Raw genomic sequence first — 27,584 nt, 5'->3', positions numbered from 1 at the left:
TGTTCGCTGTCCGTTTGCCATGTGTTAAACATAATTGACCATTTGGGCTATAGGAAGTTCATGTCGTAGATTTATCACCGTGAAGGTACGATATCGCGTCACGGACGCGTTAATCGATACCAGGATGTCGTTGATAAGGGTGTGAAGCAAGTGACAGGGTGAGTTGCAGATGGTCATAGTTCAAGCAAGGCTCGAGGCAAGGAGTGTTGTGAAAGAGTTGCAGCTGGCCGGAAAGGGGAGGGGCCGGTGAGGTGTGGCGTTTGTGGCTGGTGCAGCGCGATTGACTCAATGCCCCTCCAAAGTTGTTGATGGAGCCCCTCCGACTGCACACGAGCTCCACAACCTCGACACTTTTCTAGTAAGTCACCAAACGACACGCGTCATTGCCTACACAACAGTACATACGTTGAACGCGAGGCACACAACCCACCCACAAACGTATTAACGCCGCGTAGAAATGGCTGAACCTACAGCACCTGCACCGCCCGCCGCTGAGGAGGAGAAGGGCCCTTCCAAGCGTGCGCTCGAGAAAGCCGCAAAGAAAGCCGCAGCAAAAGCCAAAAAGGCCGAGCATGCTCTCCGCCCCAAGGAGCAAGCGAAACCTACCACAAAGAGCGAACCGACGAGCATCTTCTCCGAGGGCTGGCTGAAGCGCATCTACGAAGAGAAGCCTGTCCAAGACGTCCAGACCCGATTCCCGCCCGAGCCCAATGGCTACCTCCATATCGGACACGCCAAGGCTATCGCCGTCGACTTCGGGTTTGCAAAGCATCACAAGGGCAAGTGCAACCTACGCTATGACGACACCAACCCGGAGAAGGAGGACGAGGTCTACTTCACTGCCATCCTGGATATTGTCAAATGGCTGGGCTTCGAGCCCTCCAAGATCACATACAGCAGCGACAACTTCGACAAACTATATGAGCTTGCAGAGCAACTCATCAACAAGGACTGTGCCTATGTGTGCCATTGCTCACGTAAGTCTACATTTGTTTAACTGCTCCTACAGGGTTAACAATCATATAGGCGAGGAGATCAACAACCAGCGTGGAGGACCCGACAATCGAGGCAAGCGCTATGGCTGCGCCCACCGCGACCGACCGATCGAAGAGTCTGTTACCGAGTTCCGGGCGATGCGCGATGGCAAATACCAGGCTGGGGAGGCTTTCTTGCGCATGAAGCAGAAGCTCACAGACCCCGACGAGGGCAACCCCCAGATGTGGGACCTGCCCGCGTACCGCGTTGTTAAAGAGAACCACCATCACCGAACTGGCGACAAATGGAGAATCTACCCTACCTACGACTTTACACACTGTATCTGCGATGCGCTGGAGGGTGTTACTCACTCGTTGTGTACGGTTGAGTTCCGTCAATCGCGTGTCTCTTACGACTGGCTGCTAGAGAAGTTGGACATGAAAGTGCCCAAGTCGGACGAGAAGGGTCCTATGCAAAGAGAGTACGTAACAACTCCTGTTTGAAAGTCATTTCCAACTAACGTGCGCAGGTTCGGACGTCTCAGTGTTGGCGGCACGATCCTCTCGAAGCGACGCATCCTCCAACTCGTCGAAGGCACAACTGTCGAAAAGAAGAACGCGGATGGCACAGTGGAGACACGCAAGATACCAGGGGTGGTACGGGGATGGGACGACCCCCGCTTGTTCACCATGGTCGCTTTACGCCGTCGCGGTATTCCAGCCAAGGCCATGCTCAGCTTCGTCGACGAGCTCGGCGTCACAGATGCACTCTCCGAGGTCGAACCTGCACGTTTCGAAGCCTCCATCCGAAAACACCTCGAGCGAACTGTGCCACGCCAGATGATGGTGCTAGACCCCATTAAAGTAGTCATCGAAGACTTTGCAACTGAAGATGAGCAAGAGATGACCGTGCCGTACGATCCTAAGGGTGCTATACCCGGTGAGCGAAAGGTCAAGATTGGTAGCGCGGTTTACATAGATCGCAGCGACTTCAGAGAGGAGGACAGCGCCGATTACTTCCGTCTGGCACCTAACAAGGCTGTTGGTCTATACAACGTTCCGTTCGCGATCCGTGCGACATCATTCTCCAAGGATGATAACGGTAACGTCACCGAGATCAAGGCTACCAAGGTGCCCGGCACTGAGAAGCCGAAAGCCTACATTCAGTGGGTCGATGCTGCGACAGCTGTTCCGGTCACAGCGCGTCTGTACAGCTCCCTCTTCAAGACAGAATCACCCAACACACTAGACTGGAAGACGGGTGGCTGGGCCGACGATCTGAACCCCAACTCTGAGATCATCCATGACAAGGCTGTCATCGAGCGGGGAATTAAGGACCTCATCAGCCAGACCTCCCTGGATCTGAGCGGTTCGTCAGATGCCCTTGTGCGCTTCCAGGCGCTGCGCACAGCTTACTTCTGTGTCGATATCGATTCCACAGAGGACAAAATTGTGCTGAACCAGATCGTCAGCCTGAGGGAAGACAAGGGAAAATAGATGCATAAAGGGCTTTGGGGTCGGCTTTGGCGTTGAAGGTGTGACGATAAGGTCGGGATTGTAGAGGCGTTGGTCCGCCAAGTGTTCAACGTACAGTAGAGATATCCCCGAAATCTAAAGTTGAATCGCACGAGTTCCTGATTTACATGACAGAGAGCCTGACATGACGTTCTTTGTATCCTTATGGGCCTGTAGGTATTCGAGCGCTGATATGCGTTTGGAGAGATCGTCTATGCTCAACATGCAACCACGAGTACGGATATGTTGTTGCCTTCGGGATCGCCGGAGCCTGAGGTCTGTAGAGCAACGGTCATAAGTTTTGTGCTTTGGCGTACCCACATGCAACCATGTCTAAATATTGGTATCATCTGTTTCGAATACTCAATGAAACAGCTGTCCAACGGGCCCTGCCCAGGCTATAGTGGCCTACTCAGCGTTGATACTCCTAAGCGGCTACACGTCAACCATGGAAACACAAGCGGGACTGAGATCGCGTGGCCCACGACCCTTTTCCCAGTGCCTCCCAACCTCTGCAACCATCAAAAAGGTCAACGACATATCATCAACATCACCTTCAAATCTCATGCCTGTCGGGATCTTTGCGTTCAATCTACGAGATTACCATATAAACCCGTCTAAGCCTTCTTGTACATCTTTCTCTTCCCGAGATGTCCGAACTCAGCAACGTCCTACCAGTCGCCGATCAAATTTCCCTGGTCCTGCACACAGCGGTCGACTTTTGTCGTAAAGCGGGCATTGGTATCGGTATCATTCAACATGCGGCGATAGGCGCAGCTCGGTCCGGCATTCTACCAGTCGAGGAGCAAAAACACGGCATCGAGCGAGGCCAGTACGGAGCCAATAATGTCAAGACGTGCGAAAGAGCTCATATGTACGCGCTCATACTTGCCATGGGACTAGCAAGCAGGACACTCAGACTACGATGTACAACCACACGCATCAAGATGCAGAGTGTCACGGTGTTCTGCGCTTTACCATCCGTGGTTGCACTGATCAAGTATCACCAAGCTCACGGACCCAAGAGTCTCGAATCTGTGGTGAGCCCGGAGGACTGCTCGATGATCAAAAGAGTCCTGGCGAGTGCAAAAAAACTGTCGCGATACGATGTCCAAGTCTCAGTCTTAGAAGACGGGGAAGAAAGTTTTACTTTATAGACAGCAAGAGTGAAGATGATGGCCTACCAGAGAAGGAAAAAGGCGTGCCGTCGCCGTCGTCACGAACGACGAATCATGTTCAAAAATTCCGGGGCGGCAAGCGATAACGAGGAAGGTGGAGGAAGCGACGAGGACAAGAACGGAGTGGGCCATGAGGAAAAAATGAGAAAGGATAGCTCGCATTCGAGACCTATGACAGGAAGAGGATCGTCAAGTACATTCAAGATGAATGAGACAGGTGAGCTTGAGTTGCACTGGACTTGAATACATACTCCCCCCTCAAGCGCCGCAGTTCTAGAGCACTCAACTGACACAAAACGAGCAGAATCAGGCAGCCCAATCTCCAAACCTCCAAACCTCCAACTCTTGCCATATATACTCGTGCATAGGACGCGATACCAGGCACATATAAAATGAATCTATATATACCAGAATGGCGCCTACTGTGCGCTCTGCTTCAGGAATATAGAAATCTTCTTTTCTTCCTCATTTCCGTTACTTAGTAACAACCTAGAATGAAACTCAAAAAATGATATAGAGAACTACCTATTCCAATCCTATTTACTTCTGAAGTTTTGGAAATGAAACTTTAAAGACGCATGTTACCATGGAAACTAGTATCATGGATGGGCATCGGTAGTGTGGATATGTGAAGTGGTGGTTGCGAAGTCTCCCCAGGTGTTGCTGGGTGCGCTGTTTTTAGAATACTAGCACTGGGGGCCGTCGTCATCATCACACGTTGGAAAACCACTTGCTCAGCTACCGAGAATCACAGTATCTTGACAATGACGGAGTCTGTAGATTTTCAGATCAAGATCGAAGCAGCAATAATTACATGCATCACAAATTTGGCAGGTGAAATTGCTGACACATCAGCGCTATCGGTCTTGACTCGTGGTAGGGCTGCATGAGCGCGCACCTTCTACCGAGCGGATTACCACATCACGATCTCCCGCATCCTGCAACCATGGGTATCGTTACCGAAACACGAGTCTCGGCCCCGGCTATCATGAATTTCAGCCGCATAGCGAAGCTTTATACGTCGGCACATGCCTGAGGCTAATCCCACACGAGGCGCAGGATGCATGTTGCCGCTGTCCAATGGCCTACTGCCTCGCAAATCAACCCCGCTGCTGTAATCGGCCCTGGCCTTATATAATCATCCATAGGAATGTCATGGACTGAAATACTCTCGGGCGAGACAGGTCCCGAACGTAGGCCGCCGCTTCGGCCGATGATGCGACGACTCACAGTTACGTAGGTCGACGTGTGGTAATCAGAGGTAAAAACATTGCATCGCTGATACACGGCAACAGTTATACGTATAGAGCCATAGTCTCTGCAACGAGATTCAAGAAATATTGCTATGCGCATCACCGGAAGTACTGAATTTTGATCATATACTCTGCTTCAGACCACGACTCCACCAAATAGTTGATTACTAAAGTCCAAGATGGCTACTTCTACGGAGCGCAAGTACGAGTTCTTCGTGACGACAGACGAGCCACATCAGCCAGCCGGTATGGAACGAAGCACGATCCGCCGGTTAGTGATGCGGAACTACTTCGATACCAAGATGGCTGGGCCACAGCGCAACGTGCCTGAACATAGTTCGACGAGCACAGTCGTGGCGGAGAAGCAGCTGAAGAGTCGTTTCCGGTTATCTGAACCGGGAAACGAGAAGAAGAAGACTCTGAGCAGGCAAAGGGAATACCTACACAATAACAATAAACGGGGAAAGAAAAGACCACAGGTTCTGAGAACAAGATCTGGTCCTACACCGCTGTCCTCAAAAATCGGTGCCGAAGACAGCGGGATAGGTAATTCCTATGAGACGAAACACAGCACCAGTAGAAGAAACACTAGTGAGCCAGCACTCGAAAGACCAGTGCTAAAGACCGACCCCAATATCTATCATATGGATCCCTTTGGCGCTCTGCCGATGCCAGACACGCCACAGCTAAATGCGCTCTTCAGATTATGTACGTACAAAGTCCATGACGGATACCTAGCCGACAAAGACAGAGCTTTCTGAGAAGGACACATAGGCTAACACTGACTCTAGACAAAGATTCACCCAAGAACAACTCGGTCGGCCCTGATGCTACGCACACATGGAAGTCCTTTATCTTGAATGACGCTGGCTTGCTACATGCTACTCTGGCAAGTTGGGCGCTATACGGCATGCTTGCGAATGAGTCTCATGATCTGCGGGTGTGCGAACTCGAACACAAAAACGAAGCAGTTCGAACCGTGACCTATAAACTTGCGATGTGTCGGGGGAGCGTATCTGACGATGTTGTTGGTACGGTCCTAACACTGGCGAATCTCGAGGTAAGCACCCAATCTGGTAGATGGATTGCATGGAAGGATAGATACTGAATATTTCAGAATCTGAATGGAGCTTACGATGTAGCTCAACTTCACCTCACTGCGTTGAGAGTTATGGTCGAAGAGCGAGGCGGGATACTTGCTTTTGGAAAGAATGATGGCTTGACGCGAGGTATATTATGGTGAGTTCAAACCACATCAAGTTTGACTACTTGCTAATACATGCGGTAGGGTAGATTTTCATGCGGCAGCAGCTTCTCGTACCACCCCGTTCTTTCCGCATGTGTGGCTGGGGCCAGATGCACCTCTTCCAGACAAGCTGCATGACGAGGCAACATACACATCACCAACCTCTCTGCTTCAATTATCTTGTGCTGCTATCGATTGCTTCGATATCTTCTATCGACTACACCGACTCGCGCTTGCAACATCGTCGCACTGGACAGGCCGTGTTGCACGCGTGGCTCTAAGCAATCTTCTCTACACTACTCAGTTCATTCTCCTTTCAGTACCCGATCGCTCGCAGGACTTTCTCAAATTCGACCAGAGCATCCGGGACAACAACAGTGAATGTAACGAGTCCCAGAAACATAGAGCAGATGCAGCGAGTGTAGTTGAAGCCCTACTCGCAGCAGCTCTCATCTTCATTTATGCGGTGCTGCGAGCGCTACCACCGAACACTAAGATATTCGCTATCCTTCTGCGGCGACTGCGCACCGCTATAGATCGACCAAATACATCAGTGCTAGAAACATGGAAACGCGAGAAGAACCTCAACATGTTGCTTTGGGCTCTGGTCGTGGCATGTTCTATTGCAACAGATGCAGAGCGAACGTGGTGGACCACACAACTCTCGGGGGTGTGCAAGGAAATGAACATCGGCAGCAGAGAGCACCTCGAGCACGAAATGCGGCGCGTGGCATGGACGGACTCATTTTTCGATGATAGGATTGATTGCATTTGGGCAGAGGTGACTGGAAGTAGGTAGAGAATACGGACCAATGACGGGCGACGCTAGTCCGCATGCAACCCATGTTCGTGAATGTTCCACCACACGTGCATCGGGCGCACTAGCGCCGACGACGGCGGCGGGCGCGATGGCAAAGGGACTCTGATAATCTTCGAGGACTGACGTTCGTCTGGACACGACAACCACAACCATGGCCCCGCTTGTCGACAACCCCCAGATCAAGCAGGCCAGCCTGCACAACCCGCTGCCGTTGCAGCTGCACACATACATCTGGCCATTTTTAATAATATGGCCGGCCTTCTCCGCCATATACTTTTCGCCGCAGCGCTACGAGCAGTACATTCAGTCGTCGGAATGGACTTTTGTATGGATTGCCAGCATCACCACCTTCCAGTCGCTGTTCTGGCTCATGACGCACTGGAACGTTAACCTCAAGAGCGCATTCACCACCACCTCGGCCGGCGACGTGCGTTCTGCATCGCTTATCAAAGTCCAGCCGATCAAGAATGCCGGCGCCGCTGAGATTGTGCCATTGGTGCGCGACAACGTTGGTGGAAAGCCGAACCTTTCGTTCCTCTTCCAGAAGCGACGTTTCCTCTACGATGCCGACAAGGGTTCCTTCGCCCCGCTCTCCTACCCCCTCGATGTCGAACCCAAGCCCCAGCTCAAGACATTCCAGCAGACCCAAGGCCTCACCTCGCCCGCTGAGATTGAGCGCATCGCACAACATTATGGCACAAACGAATTCGATATCCCCGTCCCGACCTTCACCGAGCTGTTCAAGGAACACGCCGTTGCGCCCTTCTTCGTCTTCCAGATCTTCTGCGTTGGACTGTGGATGTTGGATGAATACTGGTACTACTCGCTGTTCACCCTGTTCATGCTGGTCGCTTTCGAGAGCACCGTTGTGTGGCAGAGACAAAGGACCCTGACCGAGTTCCGCGGCATGAGCATCAAGCCATACGAGATCTATGTATACAGGCAAAAGAAGTGGCAGGAGGTCATGAGCGACAAGCTGCTACCCGGCGATGTCGTCAGCGCAGGCAGGACCAAGGAAGACTCGGGTGTAGCATGCGACATGCTCCTACTCGAGGGGTCCGCCATCGTCAACGAGGCTATGCTTTCGGGAGAGAGCACACCGGTGCTCAAGGAATCCGTACAATTGCGACCTGGCGATGCGCGCATCGAGCCTGAGGGTCTGGACAAGAACTCGTTCCTCTGGGGTGGCACCAAGGTCCTCCAGGTTTCGCACGGCAACGATGCTGAGGAAGATGGCAGCGGCGTTAACAGACTTTCGTCTGGAGTCCCACCGCCACCGGACAAGGGTGCTGTTGCTGTTGTCATCAAGACTGGTTTCGAGACCAACCAGGGCAGCCTCGTCAGAACCATGATCTTCGCTACCGAGCGCGTCTCCGCAAACAACGTAGAAGCTCTCTTCTTCATCCTCTTCCTTACCGTCTTTGCCGTCGCCGCCTCGTGGTACGTCTGGAAGGAGGGTGTCAAGCTCGACCGCCAGCGTAACAAGCTGCTTCTCGACTGCGTCCTCATCGTCACCAGCGTCGTCCCTCCCGAGCTCCCCATGGAGCTTAGCTTGGCTGTCAACACCTCCCTTGCCGCGCTTAGCAAATATGCCATCTTCTGTACTGAGCCGTTCCGAATCCCTTTCGCTGGACAGGTCGACGTCGCCTGCTTTGATAAGACTGGTACATTGACTGGTGAAGACTTGGTCGTGGACGGTATTGCTGGACTATCACTGGGTCAAGACAATGCTACGGTTGCTGCAGACGGTGCGCATACTGATCTCACAAAGGTCACGGACGTTGGAACTGAGACAACACTGGTGCTTGCCGCCGCTCACTCTCTGGTCAAACTAGACGATGGCGAGACTGTTGGAGAGCCTATGGAGAAGGCCACTCTACAGTCCCTCGGCTGGAAACTCGGAGCCAAAGACACGATCCAAGCTACTATGACCACTGCCAATTCTCAGGCCGAACTCGTACACATCCGTCGCCGCTTCCAATTCTCGTCTGCTCTTAAACGCCAGAGCTCTGTCGCAACTGTCCTGGTCAATAACAACAAGACCGGTCGCAAGGTCAGGAGCACAATCGCTGCGGTCAAGGGTGCGCCCGAGACTATTCGCAAGATGTTGGTCAACACCCCACCGAACTACGAGGAGACATTCAAACACTTTACCCGTAATGGTGGCCGTGTCCTCGCTCTCGCATACAAGTTTCTATCTGAAGAAGGAGAGTGGGGCCAGAACCGCATCAACGACCTCAAGCGTGAGCAAGTTGAGTCTGACTTGCACTTTGCCGGTTTCCTCGTCCTCCAGTGCCCCTTGAAGCCTGACGCTGTCGAGGCTGTACGCTCCCTCAACGAGTCTAGTCATCGTGTTGTCATGATCACTGGTGACAACCCACTGACTGCTGTCCATGTCGCTAAGCAAGTTGAGATCGTTGACCGCGATTGTTATATTCTTGACGCGCCTGAGAACGACGAAACTGGCGAGAAGCTCGTTTGGCGCAGCGTTGACGACAAGATTAGCATTCCTGTCGACCCCTCCCAGCCTCTGGACGCCGAGATCTTGAAGACCAAGGATATCTGTCTTACTGGGTACGCACTTTCGAAGTTCTCTGGTCAACCTGGATGGAAGCAGATTCTGCGATACACTTGGGTCTACGCTCGTGTCTCACCGAAGCAGAAGGAGGAAATTCTTCTTGGCCTTAAGGATTGCGGTTACACTACACTCATGGCTGGTGATGGTACCAACGATGTTGGTGCGTTGAAGCAAGCTCATATCGGTGTCGCCCTGCTCAACGGTACCCGTGAGGACCTCGACAAGATTGGCGAGCACTTCCGCAACACTCAGATGAAGAATGTCTACGAGAAGCAGTGTAACTTGATGCAACGGTTCAATCAGCCCCAGCCACCTGTTCCGATCATGATCGCGCATCTATACCCCCCTGGCCCAACCAACCCTCACTACGAAAAGGCAATGGAGAATCAGGCAAAGAAGAAGGGTCTTCTCCCAGGTGCCAATGGTGTCGCTAACGGATCAGCATCTACTGGTACCCTTGTTCAACAACAGCCCGGTCAAGTCCAGCCGCCTCAGGCCGTCGGCAACCTTGCTCAGCAGATGCAGGAGAAGATGATGATGCAAGAGATGGAAGAGATGGCTGGTGAACCACCGACGATCAAACTCGGTGATGCTTCCGTCGCTGCGCCCTTCACCTCTAAGCTTGCGAACGTCGTTGCGATTCCTAACATCATCCGTCAAGGTCGCTGCACACTCGTCGCTACAATCCAGATGTACAAGATTCTCGCTCTGAACTGCTTAATCTCTGCTTACAGTTTGTCTGTTCTCTACCTGGATGGTATCAAGTTTGGCGATGGTCAAGTCACCATTTCCGGTATGATGATGAGCGTATGCTTCCTTTCCATTTCGCGCGCAAAGACCGTTGAGACTCTGTCAAAAGAACGTCCTCAGTCCAACATTTTCAACACGTACATCATCGGTTCCGTACTTGGACAGTTTGCTATCCATATCATCACCCTCATCTATGTCAGCCAATACGTCCAGCGTGTTGAGCCCAAGGACCCCAACCCGGATCTCGAGAAGGACTTCGAGCCATCCCTGCTCAACTCTGCAATCTACCTACTACAACTCATTCAACAAATCTCAACCTTTGCCATCAACTACCAAGGCCGACCCTTCCGTGAGTCCATCCGCGAGAACAAGGGCATGTACTGGGGACTCGTTTCCGTCTCCGGTGTTGCCTTCTCCTGCGCCACCGAATTCATTCCCGAACTCAACGAGAAGCTCAAGCTTGTCCCCTTCACCACCGAATTCAAGGTCATGATTACCAGCATCATGGCTTTCGATTTTGTCGCTTGTTACATCATCGAGAAGGGGCTGAAGTTCTTCTTCTCGGACAACAAGCCAAAGGATATTGCAGTCAGGAGACCGGATCAGCTGCAGCAAGAGGAGAAGAGGAAGGCAAGGGCGGAGATTGAGGCGCAGAGGAAGAAGAACGAGGAGGCGGAGATGAAGGCTGCTGCTGCTGGATTGGTTAAGCGGTAGATAATGTTGTGATTATGTTTCTGGGGATAGATGATGTGCATATAGCATTTCTGGTGGTAGAGTAATTTGGACGACGAATTGATGGTTTCTCTGCTCACTTGCCATTGTGGTTGATCGCGCTGTGATTTCTGTCTGCGAATGTCAGGATTAGACATGCGGTCAACTTTGAAGCAATCTCATCGTGCAGTTGGTGCGCCTATTGAATTGGGTCTCGCACGAGCTCACGTGCCCACGGTCCTCGGATGTGTATATAAGCCCGTCACTTGGCTACCTTCTCTTCTTATACTCATCATTCATTGATGATCTTCCAAAAACGCCCACGAAAAAAGGTTATAGCTGCCGGTTCCATGTCCTTCGTTGGTTTTCAAAAACGAATATGTTCGTGCTTTTGCACCTTCACTCGATATCAGCTTCTGAAAGAAAGCAGAGCGAATCAGGTCATGAGAGTTTCGTTCCTAAGACTTCACCCAACCTAAAAGCCAAGTGACAACCCCAAATGACTGTTACCTTTGGAGGAGATACTAGGGGACCGAAACAACAATCACCTATGGCATGTTCGCCGTTTGGAAGACATTGCACAGAACAGAAACGATTCGACTGGATCCGATGTCTGCGTTTCCTGGAACTGTGTTGACTTGACAAGGAAGAGAAATACGGCAAGATGTTTCTGGTTTCCAAGATTCATTGTTTGCATTGAAACCTCAAGCATACTCCGGCATGTGAACTCTCATCTGTTCTGGTTTCTCCAAAATTACGGAAGCAAGCAGGATGCTGCTGCTTCTCGGCTGGGATCCTCCTCTCTCATGCAAAGTCCGAAAGATCTGTCGCGTCACTTCTGCTCTTTATTCCTCTTCGCACATTAGAAACTAAAAGACAATATCTCACAGATTAACGGCCGCGGTGAGATGATCGCCTTCTTCAAGACGAGAAATCTGCCATCAGTATGGTCGACTGCTCAGCCTTTCCCCACTTCCAACGTCAATTCAAAAGCGAGGGCTCACGGTTCGTGCCCAAGAGGATTGGTAGCTGCTGCTTGTGCCTAAAACTACGCCCATGTAACTGGACATGGTTGTGCCGCCGAGTCTCCAGCTTCGCCTATAAAGTTCTGCGCATCAATGCGCGATAATCTATTCTCCGTTTCACACCCATTCCTTTTCTAAAAGAGACCTTTCTCAAAAGTACTTGTTGAAGATTTATGTCTGTGTTTGTAAAAACCTTACGGAGATTGGCATGTCTGCGTCCACTCTTGCCCGTCGGCGGCCATCGAAAGAATCAACAGTCAAAGTCATGTGTGCTTAGCCTTATCTCTCGAGATCATCATACCACAAATTCAGAAAATGCAAGACTCGAATGCTGGATGTTCTTCTTACTCTCTCAAAGAGGTCGGCGAAAGACCTTAATGGTAGTGGTCGAGCGAGACGTGCGAGAATGTGGCAAAGACAAGCGTTGTGTGTACGGGGTTCGGTGGTAGATACCAAAAACGCAACAATTGTAACATCATGTGCATGTGAAGAACATGTGCACTATAGCGCAATCTAAAATCGCGGTGGCAGTCGTCATGAGAAAATTGTGACAAGAGGGAGTGTGTGGCCGCTGTGACCAGCCGATGTCACTGCCTTGACAGACGATCATACATGACTTGGTGTGACGAACATGCCGTCACTGGAAATGCTACAATAGAAGTATCATTTCTTGGTCTGCTGCGCTCAAAAGTATCGTTGTTCTTGTGACTTTAGTGTGTGCGTAACGGTGTCTATGCGTTCGCGTCGGAGATGGTGAAAGGGTATAAATTCCCCTGTCTCTCGTGCTTCCGTGCCTCTATCACACCAAAAGCTTTATTCGACCTTTCAAAAAGAAGAGTTTGCTCAATTATGTCGGGAGCTGGAGCGCGGTCCCTTCATTAGAGATTGGCTAGCCTTCTCTCAATGTTTGGTTGGTGAACTATCCAATGCTATGGCCAACAATCAATCTTGCACAATGTGTTCTAGCAATGTGAATGGCATGGCTCTATTGAATCATCACCTTTGGAGTCAATGATTCAAGGCAATTCCTTGTATACAAGACCCGCCACCTTACTACTTCATGTTCCAAAGCCAAAGTACACAGCTCGCAAGACAACTACAAGCCTCGGCCACGCCAACTACAAGAAAAACGTCGCAATTCCCCAAAGTACTACCCAAACTTTCCAGGTCAAACACAAGGATGGCCACCAACCGCTGCCAGCAGATATTGATGGCCGCCGATAACGACATCACTGTGGCCGTATACAATATCTTCTGCGAATGCCAGACCAACGAAGACATCAAATCCCAGGACTGGGATGACCTAATGACTGGCTTGAGCGAAAAAGACAAGAAGAGTTTGGACGGCATAGTCGGAAACTTGACACCGGCGTGGATGAACAGTGCACCTTGTGCAAATCTGGTGGAGTTGGTGAGGTGGCGCAAGGATGCGAGGGGTTTGCTTGGGAAATCTTAAAGCGAGGGAAAGAGTCATGGCGGTGACGGAGTTAAGGAGAGAGAAGAGCAAATGTATTCTTCTCAATGTAAGACCTTTTTCCATCAACATGCTTTGCCGTTATGCTTGACCAAAACCCGTGGTCAACGTTCAAATGTACCTCCTCCTCCTTTCTTTCTTGGTTACATCCAAAATATCAGCTAAACTTTAGATGTCGAGCGTGGCGGGACTTGATGACCGGTATATCGAGTCCCTCTATTCATGGCCTACCTGAATATTGGTGGCACTAGCGCAAACGCTTATTTCGTCGGTTCGCAAACGACAAGGAAAGGATGTACCGCAGCTGTCAAACGTTAACACATCGTTCTCAAAACTCTCCAAAACCATGGTCGTCGACCTACCACTAATGAATAATCGACCAGTCTTGACATCATGTCTGACCGTCGTACTACCACTCAAAACCTTACTATCCCTATCCTCAAGAACTTTTTCGACTCTGTAATCTACACTTCTTACTCCGGACTTTCCCACATCAACCGTCTTTCTGATGCGCCAAATGGTCACTGGTGAGGACTGGTTGTAAGGATCATCGAAGCCTTTACCGGATTGGATAAGATTGGGGAAACCGGCGGCGTAAATGTCGCCGTTGGCGTCGGGTGAGATGTTATCAAGCGGCATGCCGACATGAATCGTGTCGACGAGGCGAAGGGTCTTGTCGGGTTGCAACGCCAGGACGCGAATTTGGCCGTCTATGGCGCTAGGAACGTAGAAGAAACCGTCTCGTCCGCGGGCAAGTCCATTGGGGAACTTAAGCTTCGACTTCGGAAGGTATCCGAGCGCTTTCTTGAGATAGACTTTGTACATTGGCTCATCGCTTGAGGTTGAAGGAACAGTATCGTCATCCTCGCTGCCGTCGTAGGCTGCGTGGCAGTTACCAGCTCCGTCGCAATAGGCGACGTTACCGCCACCGATAACATAGTCGAGCTTTCTTCGCTATCTGACATTAGATGGGATATATTACAGTAACATTGAGAGTCACATACCAAACCAACCTTGACAGAATGATCATTTGTCACAAGAAACCCACCAGAGCCATCTGCAAGCGCCGAAACACGGTTTGGCGTCCAAATCTCATTCGAGAAGATGGTACGAACATGCCGCATCTGCTCCTGACCTGTTCTCATCTCAAAGATCTCAATCGTCGAATTTGCGCCGCTCTTTGAAGCATCGATGATGTTGTTGAACGCTCCGACTGGTGGACGTTGGTTGACCATATAGAATCGAATCGTGTTGTCATCCAAGACATGAGCGTCGAAGCCTAGAAGATCAAGATCGGAGTTTCCAGTCGCTCCTCTATAGTGTCCTATGGGTTTGATGCCACGAAGATTGTAGAACCCGTCAACACCAGGCTCGTCAATGTCCAATGCGATGAGTTCTGATCCACCAGGTCGTCGTCCAGTGACGTTGACATCCTTCATGCTGAGCTCAGTCAGTATTCGTCGCTTTCCAATCATAGCAACATGATTTGAAAATAGCTTACGCTTGATTCCAAGCCAACCTATCTGCCGTGCCCGCGCAAGCCGCATACAATGTCCTCTCGTGGTCATCCAGCCAGATATCCTCACACGCTTCTAGCCTTGGATGCACAAGACGGCTACAACTGAATTCTGGAAATTCATCGATACTCTGTATCACGCGACCAACACCAAAAGTAATCGCAAAAAGATCTTTGAGGTAGAGTTGGTAAAGCGACGCGCCCCACGCTACTACGAACGCATACCATATGGTCGTCGCTATGCTAGGCATGATGCGTATTATAACAAAGAAAAAAGATGGGAAAGTCGCAAGAGAACGACGGAAGGCTGAGCTTATATCCCATGTTGATACCTGGCAGTACGGCTGAGCAGGGCTTAACGGGGCTGTAAGCGGCATGGCGCAATCCGTCCAGCCCCAGTGAGATCATGCTGTGATTGGCTCGCGCGACGCACGTGGGATGTTAGAGGACCTCTCAGGCATGCTTGACTGCCAAGACCAAATATTTCTGCCTCGTCGATAACAGAGTTGATAGCCAGCGATGGAGATCGTAGTGTTGGAGATGGACGTTCGGATGGAACCCCGCGAAGGGTGACGGGAAGGCTGACGTCACAGGGTCTTCAGTCTATCTAGGTACCTAGCTTCTCCACCCACAGCTTACTGTGGAACATACAGCTCAGCTCTGCAGCAACGACTCAGCCTCAATCCTCCTAAACGAATCTCCAAAAAGCCAATATGACAAAATCCGCCTCTTTCGATGTGATAGGAACATGTTTCGCCTTCGATGTCCCTATATCCACCATCCATTCCCGTCTCGGCCCTAAACTTGTAACCGCAGACGTGGACCCCAAAACGCTCTTCTTCTCCTGGTTCTATGCTGCTCAGCGTGACTTCACCTACGTCTCCATGACCGGTGCCTACGTTCCCATCGCCCAAGTTCTCAAGTCTACGTTCCGACGCGCATGCGCCGTTGTCGACCTACCCGTCGACGCCGTCACCGACGAAGACTTGGAAGAGATCATGAAAGCATTCAAAGCCATGAAGCCGCGCGAAGGGCTGAAAAAGTGTTATGATGGACTGAGGGAAGCGGGCTGGGATGTCTATGGTGTAACAAACGGAGGGTCAGAGACATCTTTGAACTACTACCGTAACGCGGGCATTAAATTGGACGAACAGCATCTGCTCAGTTGTGATGCCATTCAGGTTGCGAAGCCGGATGTACGCGTTTATGAGAATGCGCAGAAGCATTTGGACGAAAAGGTGAAGCACACTGGTTCTCTGGGAAAGGGAGAGGGCGCGAGATGGTTCATCGCGGCGCATGCTTGGGATTTGATTGCAGCGAGGAAGGCTGGATTCCACACTGCGTATCTGGACTTTGAGGAACATGACCCTTGTACAGATGTTTTTGGGGAATTCGATCTTTACGCGTCTAGTATGGAAGAGTTGTTGGTCAAGTTGAAGGATTGGAAAGCAGGTTCTTAGCGGAGTCTTGTTGTGGTAATAGTTTTTCACGATCTTCCTCTAAGAGCTATGGTGCATCAAGAATGTCTGGGCCGAAGCTAGGTATGCAAGGTGTGAACTGAACAGATCCCAGAACGCCCCGTGGAGTCTACATCCGCAGATATGTCCACCTAGATTCACACCGCTCACAATCCATGCGAATTATTTCGTTTTCCGCCCAATCCAATGCCTCAAGCAACTCACCATATCAGAACCCATTTCCCTACCGAAATCCCACACGAAACAGCGACTCACTTTCTACCTAAAAAGACTCCTCAGCTCTTCCAAGCGCTGTTTTGTAGCCTCCTCCTTGCTCTTGCGCTCCTTCGCCATGGTAAGATCAGCCAATGCCTTCTTCTTTCCCTGCAGTACTAGCATCTTTTCCTCGAAACTATTCTCCATGATGAAACGCTTGATAGTAACCTCCCTATCTTGACCCAGACGATGAACTCGATCCACAGCTTGTGCTTCAGCCGCAGGATTGAACTGCGGTTCCATCATGAAGACTTTGTTCGCTGTAGTCAAATTGAGGCCAAGACCACCGGCACCAATCGAGACTAGCATCACGCGGACTTCTGGATTTTCGCGGAGTTGTTGCATGGACTTGTCACGGTTTTCGCGTGTCATACGGCCGTCGAGACGGACGAGCGGGTGGCCGGCATTCTTGAGCGCAATTTCGATGAGGTCGAGATGCGTGGTCCATGAGGAGAATACGATACTATCAAGGCGTGTTAATACGTTCTCAGAGTATCCCTACGGGACACGACGGCTTACCTCTTGATCGGCCTCTGATCGGGATGCTGCTCGCTCCAAAGGCGGAACTCGTGAAGGTCGTTGAGTAGAGCCTGCGTCTTTGTGTGCGGCCCAGTATAGCTTCCGATTTTCTTCGCCAACTTCGGATCTTTCCGAATCTGGTTTTGCTCTTCAAGATAGTTGTAGTAGTCAGTGCGCTCAAGCTTCAGTGCCGTTGGATGATTGACATCGTCACAGACGTGGCATCGCACGGAGCCGTCAGCCATGAGGCTATCTTTCCACTGGTCCTTCAACTTCTTGATATGCTTTGGGCATACTAGATGATAGCAGGTGGTCATGTAGCCGATGATGTCTTGAACGTTACCATCCTCGTCTTCATCGTCAGAGTCTGCATCTAGTAGAGACCTCTTGTCGGCGCAATACAGACAATCAGCTGCACTTGTCGATTCAAGTAGGCTGAGCATCTCGTAAGCTTGTTGACGTGTAAGCTGCGGCCTGTCGCTATCGTCTTCATCTATCTCCATAGGCTTCTCATACGTCATGCCGTCTGTGGTCTTGAGAGCTTCCTCACTAAGAAGGTCGCGACCGTGAGCGCAGATTAGACGGAGGTTGGTAATGGCTGTCAAGATACGAGCGTACGATTGTCCGCCCATCTTGTTGCCTTGTGTGACTGCAGCCACCTTGCGTTGAGTGTCTTTCTCAAACCAGTCATGCAATTGCCGCTCTTGCTTAGAGAATTGCAATTTGACGACATAGTCCAACTTCTTCGGTACTTCTCCCTTGATGATCTCCTTGGTACGACGGATAGTGACGGTGCTAACAAGCAACTGAAGCTTCGTTACAACGTTGGGATCTGCATTCTTGAAAGGACCAAGAATGTATTGATTGAAGCCGCTGGTGTTGTCGAATGGCTTTAACTTGATGAAATTGAACAGGGCACCAAGATCCTCAAGTCGATTTTGAACAGGCGTACCAGTCACAGCCCAACGTCGCTGACCCATCATCATGCATGCTGCCTTTGATTGATTAGTCGGGTTGCGGATGGTGTGCGCTTCGTCCAAGACAATGCGGAACCAATTGATGTAAGGAAGGGCCCGCTTTCTGTCGGCCAAATCTTTGGCGATGATGTGATATGTTGTTAATACTATATCATGATCCGCGAGCTTCTCAGGCGAGATGTTGAAACGATCTGCGCCATGGTAACGGGTCCACCTCAAGGTACTTCTACCCTGCGGGAAGTGCTCTTTGATCTGCTCCTTCCAGTTTGTCATGGTACTTAGGGGACAGACAAGGAGTGTGGCTCGACTATTTATAGTCGGTTGTATCATCGCCGGGTATGGTTTCGGAGAGGGCCTCTTTTGGCAGAAGTCCTTGGCTGCAGCAATCGAAGCATCGTCGCAGATGAGAGAGAGGATACTAAGCGTCTTTCCCAGACCCATTTCATCAGCCAGAATGCCGCCAAGGCCTGGTCTCGGCTTCTCTTCCACCTGTTCACTCGTGATGACGTGCATGTAGTACTTTCGGCCGTTATTCCGGTACTTGGCTGCCCACAATGAATCTTTGCGCTGATCGTATATCTCAGGAGGATGTTCTTGTTCGTGATCAACCATGAAGTATAATGCTTGCTTCTGGTGTGGGTACAGCTCAGTGGTGATAAGCGATGATGGCTCTCGTGTGGGGACTTCTTCCGAGCTACTAACAACGGTATCGAAGACATCCTCGACATCGGCGCGAATCTCGTCGACACTGCGAAGAACGTATGTGTTCGTGGGAGCGCCAACAGCGTACTGATTAGGCAGCTGGAAATCGGGCTGTCCTACCTGATTCTTCTGAAATGTCTCCTTGGTCTGGGGATTGTAGTAGTCGTGGCGTGCCAGTTCAAAAATGGGTGTTTCCAAAATCAGGTTCTTGCTCTTGAGGTGCCGGCCGATGTTGTCTGCCACCCTGCGCGGACAATACAGCTGCAAAGTCATACCAACAAGAGCAGATATCTGACTGCCAGGTGGACCTTCATTTGGCAACTTCCTGCGGGGTTCAGTCCACGCTATCCACTTGAGACCGCTAGTGTTGGCGCTGTCAATCAAGGGTGTAAGACCTTGTGCCGTCTTCATGTCGACCCTGCCAAATTCTTTACCGACACCGTCAAGCACCTGGATATCAGTTAATATACGTTTTGCGAGAATCCTGTAAATCCAAGTAATTACCATAATGACCTGATTTCCCTTGTTACCACCACCCCTGCGGAAGGATACTTTGATCCTGCTTTGACCACCGTGATTGCCAGCGAACTTCTTCGGGTCGGGGAAGGGCACCTGGTGCGCCTGAATGTAGGTCTGCTTGAGCTTTCCGATACAAACATTCTCGTTGCTGTTGTCTCCAACGACTTGGATCTCGTCCTCGTCGTCACTCATGGTGAGATCAATCGCTGGTCCCTTCTGGAGTAGTGCAGCAGCTGGTTGCGTAGCCTGGTTTTGCAGCTCAAGTGCGCTTCCACCGGCAAAGTTAGATCGGTTACCGTTCTTCTGAATTCGTGGATCCTCAGTTTTGACACGCTTAGCAGGCGATGACGTGCGCTCTTGGACGTTGTGTAGGCGCTCGACAAGTGAAACCTGGCCAGCAATTGTAGGGTCAGTGCGCCCGCGATCAGTGTCGTTACCGGAAGATGCAGGACGCTTGGGATTTGAAGATGACGGATTTAGAAGTGCGCGAGGGTCAAATCGGAGAGGTTGTTGTGCAGGCGCTCCATGGGTGTGATGGGTCGCGTTGTCGCCTGGCACGTGCGCGGTTAGCTCTTGGGGCCTGGGGTCAGAGTCTGAGTAAATGGAGGCAGGAGCATCTGGTAATGGATCAGAGATCGGAGAAATAACACTGGGTTCGTAAACGACCAGTTCGAAATTCTCAAAAGAGTCCGAAGCCGGCCTACCAGTGTACATATTGCTGGGCTAGAAATAGCGAACTTGAGAGGGAAAGGTGTTGATGAATATGAGAGTACTCAACACCAGAGCAAGTACCAAGGGCGAGTAGACATGACATGTAATGATGGAAAAGAAGGTGAGGCGGAGGAAAAAGATTGAGGATATACCTGTTCTACGCACCCTTCTCGGGTCAAGTAATAGGGCGGGATTCATCTTGTCCATGCCAGGCTTACAAACGAAGCGACTCGAACCTTGCAGGTAAGAGAGCTTCAGGTGAGTGAAAAATACCCCTCAGCGTTTCCTAGCTCTTCCAACCCTTCCAACGACGTGGACGCCGAAGCGCATCTGATGGTCCAAATGCCAAGCTTTGATTCCTTTGCTCGCCACAAATTACGCGCCGTTAAAAGTTTCTTGACGTGCTCGTAGAGTCGTCACAAGTATCGCGAGTCTTTTCAAGCCTGGTTGCGATCGATTTACGGACGCGCAACTCCGTATCTCGGATGATGAGATGATGGTGTGTAGTCGCTTAGTACATACCCGGTCGTCGGGTAAGTAAAGGTAGACGTATGGGATCGCGGCACAGCGGCGGGGCAGCTTGCCAGACAACGATAATGTGCTGAGTTATGAGTTAGATGATCGAGACCCCGTTCATTTGTATCGCCGTGCGTGGATGAAATGGCGCTGCTGCCTTTCATGTTCGTTGTGGGAAGTCATCGCGTGTGGCTGAGAAGAGCCTAGCAAGAGTGTCAGATGACCCTTCGATTATTCACGGGGTTTCGGCAAAGGGCTGTTGCCCGCGATTGTCGGGGAGAACCGACGCGTATTGCACGAAAAGAGTAAAAGCAAGAAACATCATCAGCTCGCACACCAAGTATGTGTATCACTGGGTTATTAGGGTGTGGGGGTTGTTGCGCAACGTATGCAGAGGTGTGGGTGCACCAGCAAAATAGCGGAGCTGTTCCCGCTACTGCATATATGTTACTATCTGTAGATTCTTGTACAACAAAACGCCTCCCATGCTACCCAACCAGATGCCATGCTATGGGAATAGTAACCTTGCGCCTGTGATGCAAGACAGTCATCTCTCACACGTGTTCAAGTCACGAAGAAAACACTCAAACTGAGGTACAATGTGCTCAACACCAAGTAAACACCGGGTTCCTTCCCTTGACCATCTCCAACCGTTCCACGATGACCTTTTTCCTGTTTCCTTCCATATCTTCATTCGCGGCATATCCTAGATCGCCGTCATCGTCAAAGCCATAGTCATCAACGTCTCTTCTGTTCGTTAGTGAGAATCGTCTATGGTGTCGTGAGTCGCGTGTGTTTCTGCGAGGCGCATCGTAACTCATTCGCGACTGGTGCGCAGGGCGTCCATTTGAATGAGAATTCAGGTTGCGCGAGCCCCAGTACACGTCGCTCACTGTTGCTGGCGATTCAGGGCCTTTATCAGGACGTCGCACGTCGAGGGAGGAAGAGCCGCGCGTGAGATTGAAACGATTTTCGTGCGCTGTTTCTAACGGCGGCGAGTTCATGAGCAGGTCTTGCTGGGGCTTCTGTGGTGGCGTCGATACAGCTGTGATGTCCATCTCTTCATGCTCTTCCTGTAACCGTGACTGTCTGCCTGGCGTCTGTTTTCTTCGCATCTCCGCGGACGGAGCCCGCAGTGGCACAGCGATCGGTATCTCCACAATGTCATCCCACACGCATACACGTGCACTTCTTGTAAGCTCAAGTGGTCCCAGATCAGGCGTCTTGAGCGTCTCCACTACGTTCCATGCTTGTCCCTTCATGACAGCGATCTGTTTAGCGTACATGCGCTCTTTGAAATCGGCATCTTGCGAGAAGCACTTGCGGAGTGCTGATTGTGTATCACTCCACCATTGTTTCGAAGTGAGGAGGGGGAGGAAGTGGCGGCGAGTGGCTTCGGAGAAGGGCTGGCCGATGAGCGACACGGGTAGGAAGAGCCAACCGAAGGGATAGCTGCGCCACTGCAGTCTTGTTAGCTTCGCGGTATACAACAGAAATGCAAGAATACTCACAGCATCGGGGTGCTTCCAAGGCCACGACAAACTGTTGTCAATGGCACCGATGGTCACTGTAGGCGTTGGCCCACTCTGCATGGGTGTGTTGGACCGGCTAGTCGTGGTCATGGGCTCCCTTCGCCCGTACGGGTCTAGTCCGGACTGCTCCATCGACTGCCTCGTGTAATCGCTTGGTTGATGGTCATCGTCGTCCACATCGCCATCCATCTTGGGCGGCTCTGCAACGATGGTTGCCTGCTGTGTCTTCTGGTCGATCTTGATCATCCAGTTGTCCAGGCCTCTGTCGGTGTTTCGCATGATGTAGTCGAGAATCACCAGTTTCTCTAGTTGCTCTCTGAAGGACTGCTGTATGGCAGGCGTCCAGAAGCCCCTCCGTTGGTGTTGTGTGGATCCATTCCCGGATGCTTCGTCATCGTCCTCGCCGTCTGATTGCGAGCCATTGGGTCTGCAGTCCTCGGCCCATCTTCGCTTCTTCTTGCGTGCCGCTCTATCAGCGCTGTAGCCTGTGTTGTGCTGATCTGGCCATGGGTTCTCCTTCAAGAAGATGTTCGCGTCCTTGAAGCCCTTTAAGAACACCTGGAAACTCCCAAGTTTTTCCGGGAATGGCTTCCTTTTCCTGTAGTATGCGCGCCGATCCCAGAAGTCGTAGTGAAAAGATTTAGAGGAAAGACCGACGACGTCGGTGTAGGGTACAAGATTGGTGCGTAGCTGGGTATCGAGGACGTAGGCGGCGGCTTCGGAGATGTAGGACAGGTTGGGGATGAGACAGGCGCGACCGAAGAAGAAGGGAAAGAGGTTGCGGTGTATCCACTTGGTCCATTTGGGGTTTCTTGACGCGTAGGGCTCCTCGTCTTTGGGCTTGAAGACGCCCACAACCTTGCCCTGTGTAGTTCGAGCGAAGTAGCTGCCCGAGCTGCCTTGTGTAATCAGGAGAGGATGCACGTCCATTTCGATTGCCGTCCGAACGCTTTCCACGATGTCGTCGAATTCGAGTTTCGTCAGGCGATCAGAGGGAACGTCATAGTCGAAGGTGAGCGACTCTGCCGTCGCTGGTCGCACCCAGTCGGGCGCCTGGAAGACGGAGTGGTGGATCTCAAGCGTCTCATCTTCTGCCGAGTCTTTCTGCTTCTTCATCTTGAATTTCTGCGCAATCTCGTCGGCCCATCGCTCGAATCGCGCATTGATGGCCTTGATGTCAACGCCGGAATTGGCACGTTGCCGTCGCCCAGAAGAACTCTTCTTGTGGTTTGGCGAGTTCGCGCCGGAGTCGTTCATGCGCATATTCGAATTCCGCTGTGGCTGTATCGGGGCGTACTGCGCATCGGATAGGGGATTCTGGTGGTGGTCACCCTCGAAGTCGCTGCCAGAGTCGTCTTCCTCCTCCTCGGCCTGGGCTATCCGGGCATAGCCCGAAGTCGGCGGTCGTTTTGATTTGGGCATGGCGGAATGTGCGGAATGAAAGAACGAAAGTCGGTTGGGGTTTGCTGTTCCCGACGTCGTCTGTCGATGCCTGCGATTATGTGGAATGACGACGGAAGCTGTTGCAGGGGGGTCTCAGCCGCTAGCGCCGCCGTTGTCTAGCGCCTCCACTGTGGACCACATGCAAATTGGCCAGAGCACACTAGTCCATCTGATTCTAGATCAATCAAGTTTCCTACATGCTATGGGGTATCGAATTCTATATGCAGGACCAGGGCGCTCAGAGATGCGCAAACAACTGACAGCACTAGCCCCACCTTTTAGAAGCTATCGTCAAGATCCATCTGCCGCTTCACTATACTGGGACTGTCCTCCTCCATACCACCCGTTGAATCCGTAACATCGTGGCCGGCTGTCATGAGCAAGTCGTCCACAATGCGCTTGCTAGCTTCTCGGGCTTTTCTACATGTCAGCTTGCATCAAGGGTAGTAGGACCGAGGAAACTTACCAGGCGTTTGCATCAGCTTGCTCTGTGGGATGTGGAATTGTATCGTCTTCGGAGGGCTAAAGTCAAGATCGTCCTCCTCTTCGTCGCTGTCGTCGAAAATTGTACCGCCGGTTCGATGGATGCTCATCGGCTGCTTGCCCTTTGCAGGTGTCTGCACGCTTATGCCTGGTGTCCGCGGCGTCTTCATGGGCGAGAAGATGTCGGCTCGTAGTTGTGGCGCGGGCGAGGATGGTGGCGAAGAGTCAAAGTCCAACAATCGTGTGGCAGCACTCTTGGGTGTAGGTGCACCGCGCTGGCCAGCGCGAGGAGTGAAAGCACCCGTGGGCTTGTATTTCCTCGGACTGATGAGCGGCGTGGCTTGTACACGGTATGTCTTGTCAAGGACGCGGTGGAGCAGTGGGTCATTATTGGTGTGTGACTGTTTCGTGGCTGTAGGCTGCATGAACGGCGAAGACTCGAAGCCGCTCATGTCTGGTAGGGCTTGCGACTTGCCGGGTGTGACTGGTTCAAGCTTTGGCGTCTTGGTGCCGCCGATATTGGGCCTGAACTCAGACTTCAGCGCTTCGTAAGGTGAAGACATGCCAGCAAACTGGGGCTCTTCCTCGTATTCACTGTCTTCCTCCTCTTCAAGGTTTTTGCCTTTTGTGATTGAAGGTGGAGCTCGTGGTGTGCTGTGTCCGAGCGAAGGCGAGTCGAAAGCCATGGTTGATTCGGCGTCTTCTTGTGCAGACAAGGGTCGGGGTGGTGTCGTGGTCGTTCCTGTTACCGTATCCTCGTCTTCAACCGTCTCGTCATATGTCTGTGATTGCTCCGTCTCCTCATGTACAGCTGATTCGTCTTGGTCAGGGGCCTCGTAACCAGAGAGCGACACGTTTGCGCTGGCCTCGAAAAACTGTTTCCAGAACTTGGAGCCTTCCCAGACAGCTTCCGAATGCTTTCCATACTGTTCGACTATCGGGAGGATACCGGTAGTGACGATTCGGTGTGCTCGGCTGAAGTGTTGGTCAATTTCTGCCCGTGTCAGTCGTGATAGTGGGGTGTGCGAAGCTGTGTGTACCTTGCAGTGTGAGCGTGATGGACTGCTCTAGCTTCTCCAATTCTTCTGTCAGCGACAGGTTGCGCTGCGGCGCCATACTCATTCGAGACATGGTGTGGTTCACGGCGGTGAGTTTGTTTGGGGGGGTGTTGACAGACGCGCTCCGTCGAGTTCGGGACGAAGACTCGCGAGTGCTTGCTTGGCGTCCCCGAGTTCCCCGCACTTCACCCAACACCAGCTCTGGCTACAGCCCCTGCCTCCATCGTCAACCATGCTTTTCCTAGCCTCCCGCCCAAGTAAACCTGCGGAACCGTGCCGCTCGACTCGTGTGATGATCGGACCTGCACTAGGCTGACAAGCTGGAGGACGTCATTTCCGGGCCTCTTAAACCCGATCAGGATGCGTAAGTTCGCGCCGCGCGACCGACGTGATACCACGAGAGGGGTTGTGCATACACTACGCGTACTCCGCATGTCCGGGTAGCCCATGTGAGCTTCCCGGTATACGGGATGAGCAGATCTGGGTAAGTATATGGCCATATGGGTGCTGCGGGGGAAGCTCAATCGCTTCGCCATCCCCAAGGTACCGTTATTCATCTGGTCTTTGCGTCTGCCCTTCGAATTTCTATTGCGCCAGGATAGCAACCATCATGTCATTTCGTCTTCCAGCAAGGACACTCTGGCAAGCTGCCCCGAGATTCGCGAGTATACCACGAGTAGCTCCTCAGACAGCACGTTGGGCTCGCAGTTACGCAGTTGCATCGGATCAAAATCGGACAGCCATAGTAACAGGCTCTGCTCGTGGAATGTGAGGCTCATAAACTTCATGGCCATATGCAATGATTCTGACTCGATCACAACAGCGGCAAGGCCATTGCTCTTCGACTAGCTAACGATGGATATGATGTCTGCATCAACGACATAGAAGCCAACAAATCTGAAGCCGACGAAGTTGTGAAACAGATACAAGGCTTAGGGCGCAAGTCCTTCTCATATAGCGCCGATGTATCGAACCTGAGCCAGGTCCAGGGCCTAGTGAAAGCGTCTGTTTCAGAACTAGGACCATTAAACACCATGGTAGCGAATGCCGGTATCGCGCAAGTCAAGGCGCTGCTCGATCTTACAGAGCAGGATCTCAAGCGTATGTTCGAAGTGAATGGTCAGTCTGCCTTACTTTTGTGTCGATAACATCGATTGATATGTCTCTAGTATATGGCGTCTACAACTGCTATGCTACCGCAGCGAAGCAGATGATCGAACAAGGCAGTGGCGGCAAGATCCTCGGCGCAGCATCAATCGTGGCTTTCAAGCCTTTCGCCCTCTTGTCTCACTACAGCGCCTCCAAGTGGGCCGTTCGTGGCCTTACTCAAGCCTTTGCTATGGAAATGGCTGAACACAAGATCACTGTGAACGCGTATGCGCCTGGTATCGTTGGCACCGCTATGTGGGACCTCATTGATGAGAAATTGGGTGAGAAGACAGGCGCGAAGAAGGGGGACACGATCAAGAAGTACACAAATGAGTTGATCGCATTAGGCCGAACAAGTGTGCCTGAGGATGTGAGCAGCACGGTCAGCTTCCTGTGCAGTAAGGACAGCGACTATATGACGGGGCAGACCATTGTCATTGATGGGGGTATCATCTTCACTTGAGCGTCTCGTCAGGCTACAACAGTGGCTCTACTGTCTATGTACGTTATGTTCTTCCCTGCAACTGGCGTTCAACGTGTGTTGTGATTCACCGCCAGGTTATTCATTGTCTTTTCTGGTTGTTCTGCCAGCGTTTTACCACCGACTTCAGCTATATAAACTGTCTCCTCCTCGGTCGCATTACATTCTCTTCATTCTACTATTGCAACAACAACCTACTTTCTGAATACCAAGTTATCAAAATCATCATGAGCTACTGGCCAGGCGGCAAGTTTTATGGGATACCGGATCTGGGCCCTGTAGAGGTAGAAGAAGGCTACTACGACTTCGACGATTATGGCCGGCTTGAAACAAGAAGCGGCCCCGTTCTACTGGCGGATCGTATTAATCCATTCTCAGAGCGCAGTCATAACCAACGCGCTCCTTCCGCATTTCGCACATCTACCCCACCTCCAAGACGACCTGAGCCAGCACGTGTGCAACGCGTTGCGTCCGACAACATTGACAGATCGTTGCTAGACAATTGGCAAACGAGCTTATCGACAATCGAGAACCTCTTCGCTGAAGTGCTCGAGAATCGTAATAGGGGGGATGCTCCAACGTATAGGAGGAAACGAGATCAGATGGAAAGCCTGTTGGATAGCTTGAAGCGGGCGATCCGTAACAGGACACCGCTAGCATGATCGCCTGGTTTGAGTTGGCTGGAGGCTCTGCTCTGGGTCTGTATTTAGTAGGATCTGAT

General features: G+C 51.5%; 11 protein-coding genes across 11 annotated transcripts; 7 read left to right on the top strand and 4 right to left on the bottom strand.

Moving 5' to 3' along the window:
* Positions 1 to 457: 457 nt before the first annotated feature.
* Positions 458 to 2,471, top strand: AA0111_g8378 (putative glutamine--tRNA ligase; the record flags this gene model as incomplete). The annotated part of the gene is made up of 3 exons (XM_028654818.1): positions 458 to 977; positions 1,027 to 1,456; positions 1,505 to 2,471. 3 exons carry the CDS (start codon positions 458 to 460, stop codon positions 2,469 to 2,471), a joined length of 1,917 nt encoding a protein of 638 aa, XP_028504030.1.
* Positions 2,472 to 5,099: 2,628 nt separating this feature from the next.
* AA0111_g8377 (hypothetical protein) lies at positions 5,100 to 6,965 on the top strand (the record flags this gene model as incomplete). Its single annotated transcript, XM_028654817.1, has 4 exons — positions 5,100 to 5,628; positions 5,712 to 5,980; positions 6,038 to 6,159; positions 6,209 to 6,965. 4 exons carry the CDS (start codon positions 5,100 to 5,102, stop codon positions 6,963 to 6,965), a joined length of 1,677 nt encoding a protein of 558 aa, XP_028504025.1.
* Positions 6,966 to 7,137: 172 nt separating this feature from the next.
* On the top strand, positions 7,138 to 11,028 carry AA0111_g8376 (Manganese-transporting ATPase 1; the record flags this gene model as incomplete). Its single annotated transcript, XM_028654816.1, has 1 exon — positions 7,138 to 11,028. One exon carries the CDS (start codon positions 7,138 to 7,140, stop codon positions 11,026 to 11,028), a length of 3,891 nt encoding a protein of 1,296 aa, XP_028504024.1.
* A 2,202-nt stretch (positions 11,029 to 13,230) lies between these two features.
* On the top strand, positions 13,231 to 13,506 carry AA0111_g8375 (hypothetical protein; the record flags this gene model as incomplete). The annotated part of the gene is made up of 1 exon (XM_028654815.1): positions 13,231 to 13,506. The coding sequence occupies one exon, from the start codon at positions 13,231 to 13,233 to the stop codon at positions 13,504 to 13,506; it is 276 nt and encodes a 91-aa protein (XP_028504023.1).
* A 278-nt stretch (positions 13,507 to 13,784) lies between these two features.
* Positions 13,785 to 15,291, bottom strand: AA0111_g8374 (hypothetical protein; the record flags this gene model as incomplete). The annotated part of the gene is made up of 4 exons (XM_028654814.1): positions 13,785 to 13,828; positions 13,887 to 14,478; positions 14,529 to 14,964; positions 15,026 to 15,291. 4 exons carry the CDS (start codon positions 15,289 to 15,291, stop codon positions 13,785 to 13,787), a joined length of 1,338 nt encoding a protein of 445 aa, XP_028504022.1.
* A 462-nt stretch (positions 15,292 to 15,753) lies between these two features.
* Positions 15,754 to 16,500, top strand: AA0111_g8373 (hypothetical protein; the record flags this gene model as incomplete). The annotated part of the gene is made up of 1 exon (XM_028654813.1): positions 15,754 to 16,500. One exon carries the CDS (start codon positions 15,754 to 15,756, stop codon positions 16,498 to 16,500), a length of 747 nt encoding a protein of 248 aa, XP_028504029.1.
* Positions 16,501 to 16,776: 276 nt separating this feature from the next.
* Positions 16,777 to 20,204, bottom strand: AA0111_g8372 (hypothetical protein; the record flags this gene model as incomplete). The annotated part of the gene is made up of 3 exons (XM_028654812.1): positions 16,777 to 17,236; positions 17,293 to 19,421; positions 19,476 to 20,204. 3 exons carry the CDS (start codon positions 20,202 to 20,204, stop codon positions 16,777 to 16,779), a joined length of 3,318 nt encoding a protein of 1,105 aa, XP_028504028.1.
* Positions 20,205 to 21,322: 1,118 nt separating this feature from the next.
* On the bottom strand, positions 21,323 to 23,671 carry AA0111_g8371 (Phosphatidylinositol 4-kinase; the record flags this gene model as incomplete). The annotated part of the gene is made up of 2 exons (XM_028654811.1): positions 21,323 to 22,177; positions 22,229 to 23,671. 2 exons carry the CDS (start codon positions 23,669 to 23,671, stop codon positions 21,323 to 21,325), a joined length of 2,298 nt encoding a protein of 765 aa, XP_028504027.1.
* Positions 23,672 to 23,970: 299 nt separating this feature from the next.
* AA0111_g8370 (hypothetical protein) lies at positions 23,971 to 25,306 on the bottom strand (the record flags this gene model as incomplete). Its single annotated transcript, XM_028654810.1, has 3 exons — positions 23,971 to 24,107; positions 24,159 to 25,169; positions 25,216 to 25,306. 3 exons carry the CDS (start codon positions 25,304 to 25,306, stop codon positions 23,971 to 23,973), a joined length of 1,239 nt encoding a protein of 412 aa, XP_028504026.1.
* Positions 25,307 to 25,843: 537 nt separating this feature from the next.
* Positions 25,844 to 26,845, top strand: AA0111_g8369 (hypothetical protein; the record flags this gene model as incomplete). The annotated part of the gene is made up of 3 exons (XM_028654808.1): positions 25,844 to 26,001; positions 26,057 to 26,352; positions 26,403 to 26,845. 3 exons carry the CDS (start codon positions 25,844 to 25,846, stop codon positions 26,843 to 26,845), a joined length of 897 nt encoding a protein of 298 aa, XP_028503932.1.
* A 245-nt stretch (positions 26,846 to 27,090) lies between these two features.
* On the top strand, positions 27,091 to 27,525 carry AA0111_g8368 (hypothetical protein; the record flags this gene model as incomplete). The annotated part of the gene is made up of 1 exon (XM_028654807.1): positions 27,091 to 27,525. One exon carries the CDS (start codon positions 27,091 to 27,093, stop codon positions 27,523 to 27,525), a length of 435 nt encoding a protein of 144 aa, XP_028503933.1.
* Positions 27,526 to 27,584: the final 59 nt, after the last annotated feature.

The sequence above is a fragment of the Alternaria arborescens genome (genome assembly GCF_004154835.1).
Source record: "Alternaria arborescens strain FERA 675 chromosome Unknown contig_21, whole genome shotgun sequence".
In the NCBI taxonomy this organism is placed as follows: domain Eukaryota; kingdom Fungi; phylum Ascomycota; class Dothideomycetes; order Pleosporales; family Pleosporaceae; genus Alternaria; species Alternaria arborescens.
This window is presented reverse-complemented; position numbering and strand designations above follow the sequence as displayed.